General features: G+C 41.1%; 1 protein-coding gene across 1 annotated transcript; it reads left to right on the top strand.

The window, feature by feature from the left end:
* The first annotated feature begins 9190 nt into the window (after window positions 1-9190).
* LOC147508499 (uncharacterized) lies at window positions 9191-9919 on the top strand. The gene has a single exon (XM_086597175.1). It carries the CDS (start codon window positions 9191-9193, stop codon window positions 9917-9919), a length of 729 nt encoding a protein of 242 aa, XP_086453301.1.

Raw genomic sequence — 9919 nt, 5'->3', positions numbered from 1 at the left:
CAGTTCTTTTTGGTTTTTGTTTGGGCCCTTTTTTCTATTTGTTTTGTTTCATTTATGGACCAGTTTAATTTAAAGTTTTTGGGCCGGTTTCAGTCAAATTTTTGGACTTAACCACTTAACTGTTTTGGGCCAGTTTCTAATATTGCTTGGGGCCAGTCCATAGGACTTAAAATAGATCTATATGGGTCTTTCAACTTTTAAACTTTCGGGTTCTAAGGTTTGGGCTCGGCTAGTTGGGTCCGAACCGTTTCCGTAGTCATGAGCCTATGAGCCATGCACATTGACCTTAGCCATGAACCATGGCTACGACTCTAAACTTGTCGAACATGGAAATGCCAGTTTGACTTTGACCATGCCAGTTTGACTTTGACCGTTGACCGTTGACTGTGGAATGTTGACTGTTTTCCAGTTTTTCACATATTTGATTATATGGACTAATATAGTAATAAAATATTGTCGAACATTATATAACGTTGTTTGTCATTATCTAATTATGATTTGACGTGAGTAGTGTGTAAAGCATATATATATTGGGCTTTGATTGTGGATTGTAGACTGTATAATTGTGCTACATTTTATGTTGTAAATTGTATGGACAAATTAAATGTGGAAATGCTGTGGAAGCTGATATAAATTTAGTTATCATTATCTAATTAAGATTTGACGTGAGTAGTGTGTAAAGCATATATATGTTGGGATATATATATTAAATGCAATAGTTTTGGAGACATAAATGTATAAACACTCCATTATTATATATGTGAGATGCTACTATGAGGTAGCATAGTATTGGTGAATATTTTCCCACGGGAGTGTGGTGTAGTGCAATAATATATTCGCACGTGAAAGTATGAAAATAGTTATGAGATATATTGAGATATTTCTATATATTGTGGCTTAGTGCAATAAGGCAATTGACCTGCACGTGATATAGTGGATTTATTATGAGTCATTAATGTATGACACTTGAATAAATTACGTAACGAAAATCCTAGAACCTAGCTACCACAACTCATGTGATTGGCCCTTCTAGCGTTTCAGTTAATCTGAATGGCCTTCGGGCGGCCCTTCTGGCGTTTCAGTTAATCTGAATGGCCTTCGGGCGTAAGTAATGTGATTGGCCCTCCTGGCGTAGCCGAATAGTGGCTTGATTATTCCGTTCGCAAAATAGAACGATGATGCGCAATATTTTATGCCGAATAGTGGCATTACTTACATAATTGCTTCCGTGTGAGGATTTACCTAGTGTGCGGCATCCCGCTCAGGGTGGTTACGCATGGAGTGGTTCATTATGTAAGGGGAGGCATGTGGATGTACATGTTCGGCGTTGGGTAGCGATTGTGCTAGCCAGGGAAACTAGGTAAGACATAGATACGACGTGATTTTAGGGACACACAAAGAAAGTCTAAATTAATATAATTATGGTAATATGTTGGTAAATGATATATCTTTAGATAGATGATTGTATATGATTTGGTTGGTTAGTATTTTAGTTAGAACCTAAGGCGCCTCAGTGGAGGAACTACCTGCCTAGATTATTGTACTTAAGTATGTTATATTAGTCGTTGAAAGTTAAGGCGCCTCGGTGGAGGAACTAACTGTCGTATGGATTATGTATATATTTGTATAAGTATATGTTGTTTTTAGAGCTACTCACACCAGCATTTTTATAATGCTGACCCGATTTGCATGTTTGCTTATCGGGTGTGTTCATTCAATGAACATAGTTGATAAGTTTTGACAGGTTTAGTGTTGAAGAAGAGTGGTTGCTGCTTGTGGTTTGCGTTAGCGTTGCATCTCAGGATTTGTTTTGTTTTCCCTTGAGGTGATATAGAATTTCAGTCTAGACAATGTTTTTCTATTTTCATTTGTAAATTTTATTAAAGAGTTATTGAAAGGAGAGTTGTAACCTAATCTTATTTGTGAATCTTTGTCATGAAGAAGACTTTTGTTTAAGTAACAAATTTTATTGGTTTTTATTATCCGCATATTTAAACTGTTTATGGGTTTTTGGGAGTTGAGAGTGCGTCACACCTCGGAGATTGAAGAGTCGGGAACAAATAATGTTTTTCCGAATTCTGTCGAATTTGGGGTGTGACAATTAGGGAAGTGGTGGACACATTGAGAGCAGGTTATGTCAATTAGTGGTGGTGAAAGAGATGGTGGAGGCAGCTATATGGTGGTGGTGGTGGAGATTGAAGGAGATGGTGGTGCCAGGTGCTGTAGGACTGGTGGAAGTCGACGGTGGTGGAAGCAAGTTGGTAATGGTGGAAAATGGTGGTGGTGGGATTCGACGGTGGTGAAGGCAGCAACAAGTATGTGCTGGTCGGGATAGTGGGGTGATGGTAGCGATGAAAGAAAGAGAGTCGGTGGTTGAAGGATGGTGGTCAGTGGTTGAAGGAGATAATGACCGGGTTTACTGAGGGGGAGATGATGGTTGGGTTTAGGGGGAGAGATGGTGGTTGAGAAGAAGGTGGTGGCTGTAGGCGGTGAATACAGACAGTGGTTGGGTTGTTTTTAGATCTGGGGTTTAAGGGTGGCTGTGGTGGTGGTAGCAATGCAGGTACAAGGTCGGGGCGTTTATGTGGGTGGCGGTGGGAGGTGGTGACGAGGGTGTAGGCAGCACGAGTGGTGCTGCAAGTTTTGGGGAAAGAAGAAGGTTGGGAAAGCATTTTTACATTTTTTTAATTACACCACCATTTTTTTTACTTATCCAAAATTCTAATTTTGTTAGTTGATTGAAAATAATTGATTATATCCGTTAAAAAAAGGGGTCAGTTGAGGTTTATACAATTGATTTCTCTGCTTCAATTCTAGACAATTGGAAAAGACATAATGGTGTTTATTAGGCATCTACGTACAGAGCTTTCATTACAACAACAGTTGATGGGCATTTGACCCTTAAATCTATCGCAGATAGTTTATTCTTTCAAAAAAGATAAACCAACAAAAACAGCTTCATAAAGCTAGATTATTTCATATATAATTAGTTGGTATATTGTCAGCATGAGTTGTAAATATTAGTATATAAGATGATTTAGTTTCCTTCTTTGTAAGATTCTTTCCTCCTATATAGGATTGTAATCCCTCTATATATTGCCTCCATCTTGGAGAAGAATACAAGATAATATATGTAACCATTGTACTCATATTCTAACATGGTATCAGTAAACCAGTCGAATCAATAAACCAATCGAATCAACCACCATCCACCACCAGCCGAATCATATAACTTTCTTTTTCGAATCAACCGAATCAACCACCATAACTCATGGTCGAATCAACCGGAAGTACCCAGAACCCGCAGATTATTATCCACCAAGACAATTATGCTTTTCCCACTGGTATCACTTTGGATGAAACCAATTATTCATTATGGTCACAACTCATGGAGATGCGTATTGGTGCTCGCAACAAGGCTGGATATCTCACTGGTGAAGCAAGAAGACCTGACCTCGGCGACCCAAAACTTGGAACATGGATTACAGAGAATCACAAAGTCAAAAGTTGGCTTATTGATTCAATGAGTCCATCCCTGATGTAGAGATTTATCCGCCTCCCCACAGCCACGGATATATGGGAGGCTATATCGAACACCTTCTATGATGGATCGGACAAAACCTGTACCTTTGAATTGAATCAGAGATCTTTTTCTACCAAGCAAAATAGTCGACCATTATCCACATACTATAATGAACTGGTTGCTATTTTTCAGGAAATCGATCACAAGATTATCTCAAGAAGGAACAGTTGTAGGGGTGGTCCAATTGCATTCTGCAATGGCTAGGCTTCAAGTTCATATTTTTCTAAGTGGACTCGACTCTGAATTTGCTCAGTTTGTGGAGAAATCTTACGAATCGATCCAAAACTCGATTTGGAACATACGTATGCATATGTCTGAAGAAAATTTCAACAGAGACAAACAATGGGTGGCTCTCCTCTAATCTCTGAGAGCTCGGCTATGTTGGCTAACCAAACTCGATTTGGACCTTCGTCTAAAAACCGAAACACTTAATCAACTGGAAAGTATGGCAGCCTAGTATGTGCTCACTGTGGGGAAACAGGTCATTCGAAAAAGCGATGTTCTGAACTCATTGGCTACCCTGAGTGGTGGGACTTCACAAAGAAATCGAGAAAGAAGATTGCAGGGAAAGCTATGGTGATATCTAGCGAGGAAGACAAATCGCAGCCTACAGCAAATGTTGCCCACCCAGGTATTGTTGGTAATGCATCTGTATTTTCTACAACTTCTAAGAATAGTACTTGGATTGTTGATACAGGTGCATCCGATCATATGACAAGGGACTTAGGTCAGTTACAATCCGTTATCCCTTCTTCCCAATTTGTTATCTCTACAGCTAATGGTAGTACCTCTCCCATTACTGGAGATGGCTCTGTCATCTTATCTAATACTCTTACATTAGATAGTGTCCTTGTTGTTCCATCCCTTGAATATAATCTATTGTCTGTTAGTCAAATTACCTCTACTCTTGCTTGCACAGTAACTTTTTGGCCGTCCTTTTGTGTTTTTCAGGACATTCTAACTCAAAAGATTCTTGGTTATGGTGTTAGACGGGGTAAACTCTACTACTTGGAGTCGATAGAAAATGAGGGACCGAAATTCAGTCATGCTAACCAAACTAGTAGCACAGATAAAGCTCGAGCCACTATATGGTTGTGGCACCGGAGACTAGGAGATCTTTCTTTTGGGTATCTTAGAAAATTACAACCACATCATTTTTCCATTCAAAATGATTTAGTCTTCCATTGTGACATTTGTGAACTGGCTAAGAACCATCATATTTCTTATTTACCAAGTTTGAATAAAAGTTCAAAACCTTTTATGGTCATTCACTCTGATGTTTGGGGTCCTACAAAAATCCCTTCTATCTCTAAATCTCATTAATTTGATACATTTATTGATGAGTGCACTAGAATGACTTGGGTGTCTTTGCTTACAACAAAGAGTGATGTCTGTAGAGCATTTCAAGAATTTCATAAAATGGTAGACACTCAGTACCAAAAGAAGATTCGGGTTTTGCAATCCGACAATGGTACTGAGTATGTAGTTGCATCCAAACTCGACAAGTTTCTCAGCCACCACGGGATTCGTCATGAGACCTCTTGCACTTATACTCCACAGCAAAATGGATTGGCAGAACGGAAGAATAGACAAATAATGGAAATTGTTTGTGCCTCTCTCTTTGGCATGAACATGCCTCGGTTCTATTGGGGAGAGGCTGTGAAATCTACTGCTTACCTCATTAATCGAACACCTTCCCGAGTGATAGACTTTCAAACCCCCCAACAAAAGATGCACTCCTTACTTTTAGTTCCTCACCTCCCAAACCTTGAACCCCGAGTCTTTGGTTGTACTGTATATGTTCATATCCCTAAAGCTCTGCGAAATAAACTTGATCCATGTGCTAAACGGTGCGTCTTTGTTGGCTATTCTGAGTTTCAGAAAGGATATAGGTGCTATGACCCTCAAACCCGAAAATTACATGTGACCTTAGATGTTTCTTTTCGGGAATTAGAACCTTATTACTCCAGGGGAGTCTCTGAACCTTATCCTGAAAGGGAGAGCTATAGTGATGAGAATGTGCTACAAGAAGGTGGCGGAGGAGATGAGTTTCTAGAGTTAGAAGAAGTGAATGAACTAGTTGGGGTGATAAATCAGTAGAATGAGAGTGAGTTGTTACCCATGTCTGCACCATTAACTGAAGAATCGACCCAGAATGTTCTTCCTCAGGTAATCTCGACCCAGAATATTATTCCTCGGGTAATTTCGAATCCCATGTCTGATGAGTTGAATGAAACACATAATCCCATTTTTTATGTGTCTGAGGTTCCTAAATATTCACAATGATCAAATAAGGGAGTCCCAAAGAAACAATATGAACTTGATCCTAAAGCAAAGATAAAATACCCAATTAGCAATCATGTGTCTTTCCATAGGTTGTCAGAATTATATGCATTTGCTATTAATCAATTATCCACTGTATCTATTCCTAGTAGTGTGCAGGATGCATTGACAGATCCGAAGTGGACAATGGCGATGGACGAAGAAATGGAGGCACTACAAAGTAATGGTACTTGGGAACTTGTTAATCTGCCCATTGGAAAGAAGACAATTGGGTGTAGATGGGTGTTTACTGTGAAGCTCAAAGTAGATGGAAGTATTGATAGATATAAAGTACAGTTAGTTGCAAAGGGATATACACAAAGGTATGGAGTGGATTATCAAGAGACTTTTGCACCTGTAGGAAAGATTAATACAATTCGGATTCTCATATCAATAGCAGCAAATCGAGATTGGCCGCTAAAACAATTTGATGTTAAAAATACTTTCCTCAATGGAGATTTGGAGGAAGAGGTCTACATGGAGTTGCCCCCTGACATTGAATGTAGTTCTTCGTATAAACGAGAAGTTTGTAAACTGAAAAAGTCACTGTACGAGTTGAAACAGTCACCTAGAGCTTAGTTTGCGAGGTTCTCTTCTACAATGAAAGCATTTGGTTATAAGCAAAGTAATTCATATCATACCTTGTTTATAAAATGCAAAGAATGGAAGGTAACAGCTCTAATCGTGTATGTTGATGATATAGTCCTGACAGGAGATGACCCATGTGAAATGAAAGCATTACAGGAGTATTTATCTACTAAATTCAAAATGAAGGATCTGGGGCAGCTTAACTATTTCTTAGGGATTGAGGTTGCAAGATCTAAACATGGGGTTTCTCTTTCACAACGGAAATATGTGATAGGTCTTTTAACCGAAACTGAATGCTTGCTTGTAAACCAGCAAAAACGCCCATAGAAATGAATCATCAGCTGGGACTTTTTCCAGATCAAGCTCCAACAGACAAGGGTCGCTATCAGCGGTTAGTTAGGAGATTAATATATATGTCACACATGAGGCCGGATATAGCTTATGCAGTGAGTGTCGTCAGTCAGTTTATGCATGCACCAAATGAACTGCATATGAATGCGATATATCATATCTTAAGATACTTGAAGAATACTCCGGGCAAAGGGTTGTTGTTCTCAAAAAATGGTACCTCGAACATTGAAGGATACACGGACTCTGATTGGGCAGGTGATCCAACAACCAGAAGGTCCACATCTGGTTATTTCACTTTCGTAGAAGGCAATATTGTCACTTGGAGAAGCAAGAAGTAGAAGGTTATGGCGAGATCAAGTGTAGAATTGTTATGGATTAGGAGTGTCCTAAAAGATTTAGGTATTGCATATGAAAAACCTATGAATCTTCATTGTGATAATAAGGCAGCCATTGAGATTGCCCAAAATCATGTATAACATGGCCGCACCAAACATGTTGAAGTTGATCATCATTTCATCAAGGAAAACCTCGATTAAAAGGTTATACAATTTCCATTTGTCAAATCCGAGAACTAGTTAGCTGATGTGCTTACGAAAGCAGTTTCAGGAAAGGTGTTCCATGGTATAATCGACAAGTTGGGCATTGTGGTGGTAGGATAAGGGATCAAGGAGATCAGCGAGTAGATGTGCCCAGGTTAGCTTATGGCACTTAACCGCGGTGCACAGGATTTGAGCAAAGGCACGTGGTCGCGGTACGGAACCCTACGCGTGGAATGAAGAGGGTCGTAAGATGGGGGGACAGATGGAGGGCTAGGAAGGGGGAGAGGTGATATAAAAGAGAAGAGGGGAGGAAAAAGAAAGGGGGGTCGAAGAGAGAGAGAGAGAGAGAGGCAGCTTGGAAAGAAGAAAAGAGAGAAAATAGTGTTGAAAATTGTAATAGTGCGAAAAATCTGGTAAATAGTGAGTTTAATAGTGATCGAGAAACAACATTTGGCGCCGTCTGTGGGGAAGATACGAGCAACATAGAAATGGCACCAAAGAGAGCAGCGGGTAGACCAAAAAAGGTGAGAGTTTAGGAACCAATGCCAGAAGCAGTGATTGAGGAAAGGGAAGAATGAGAGGAGGGTCTAGTAACAGTAGAAACATGGCTGATACGAGAGGCGATTGAGAGGCTGAGAGAGGAGAACGAGGAGATGAGAAGAGAAAGACAAAGGGTGGAGGAAGAGGTTGGGGAAGAGCTAAGTGAGGGGTCGGAAAGTGAGAGAGTTGAGGACGAGGAAGAGCACGGATCGAATCTGGTGGAAAACCCAGTGGCTGGGCTAACAATGGAGCAAGTCCAAGAGATGATAAACAATGATCGGGAGGCGAATCTTCAACAGATGAAGAATCAAACAGGCGTGGCCAGTCAGGTGGTGGCGGGATTGAACTGCAACCCGCTAGCAGATGCGATATGGACTTCGGAGGTGCCAAAACGGTTCAATCAACCAAGGTTTGAAAGGTACGATAGAACAGGAGACCCAACAGATCACATTCATCATTTTAGGCAACAGATGCCACTCTGGCGAGAGCCACGGTATGATGGTTACGGTGCATGATGTTCCCGGCCAGCTTAAAAGGGGGAGCTTCGAATTGGTATTATCGGTTGCCTTCAAAGAGTATAACTAACTTCCAAGAGTTGGAGCAAGCGTTTATAGATCATTTTATACATAAAAAAAGGTGGGTTGTGGACATCGCTGCCTTGTTTAATGTAAGGCAGAGGTCTGCGGAATCGGTCAGGGAGTATTTGTGCCGCTTCAAGGCCGAGACTTTGAAGGTGGAGAATTTGGATGAAAGGATGGTAGTGATAGCATTTGAAAGAGGTCTGCGGCCTGGAACAGGGGTCCATCAGTCCGTTGCAAAGAATGAGATCAGCGACCTTGCACGAGTTATATCCGCGGGTAAAGAAGTATATTCGATACAAGGACACAAAGCAGAAGGACTCTAAGAGGGTGGCAAAGGCAATATCATCGATAGAGAAAGAAGGGAATCGCAGAAAGACAGAGTCGGCAGACAGAAGTAATGAACGATATCGCGGATAGCCATCGCGTCCGAAAAGGAGTAGGAGATAGCGCGAAGGGAATAGAGGGAAAGGAAGCCCTATTGTGAGATAGAACATACACCTTTAAATAGGCCGCTGAGTGAGATATTGCCATTGATCAAGAACATGCAAGGGTAAGAGGGACTGCGAACCGTCCCTGCCAAAATGACAAACAAGTCGTACTGTGCATACCACCAGGTACGCAATCATGAAACTAATGATTGTTCTGCGTTGAAATGGTTAGTCTAGAAGTTGATAGAGAAGGGAATAATGAGAGAATTTATAGCAGAGGCCCCGAATGTGGAGCTAGTGCCAGCTCCAGGGAGAATATTGGGAACCATTAATGTTATTTTTAGTGGAGAAGTTCTGAGTCACAATGCCCACAGAGATAGGTTAAGAAGGACAACAAGTATTCAGCAGGTCAATGAGTCGACCATAGGACCGCGATATAGTGCAGGGACAATGAACGGGGAAGATAAGATTATATTTTCCAGAGCAGATCTCCGAGCTGTCGATACTCCACATGAAGATGCGTTAGTCATTACGGTGGCGATAGGCAATTACATGGTCAAAAGGGTACTGATTGATTGTGGTAGTGCAGTGGACTTGCTATTTCGAGGAGCGTTAGATGAAATGAGGATCGATCCGAGACAACTAAGGCCGCCGCGGTCCAGTTTGTATAGGTTTAATGGGAGTGTCACGGAGCCTATGGGAGAACTTTTGCTACCAGTGACGACAGGGCCTGTGACTGTGTTTTCAAGATTTATGTTTGTCAATTCCAACTCCCAATACAATGTGATCCTAGGGAGGAGGTGGATCCACGAAATGAAAGCAGTGCCTTCGACCTATTACCAAGTTATTCGATTCCCCACTTCGATGGGAATGTATGAAGTCCGCGGCGATCAGGTGGCTTCGAAGAACAGTCATCAGGATACCGTTAAAAGGATGGTTCGCAGACCGGGAGTAGAGTCATTGAAGCCCAGGAAAAGGCAGGCATAG

This window comes from Coptis chinensis, chromosome 3 (genome assembly GCF_015680905.1).
Source record: "Coptis chinensis isolate HL-2020 chromosome 3, ASM1568090v1, whole genome shotgun sequence".
Lineage (NCBI taxonomy): Eukaryota > Viridiplantae > Streptophyta > Magnoliopsida > Ranunculales > Ranunculaceae > Coptis > Coptis chinensis.
The sequence above is the reverse complement of the archived record's forward strand: the minus strand, read 5'-3'. Positions and strand labels throughout refer to the sequence as shown.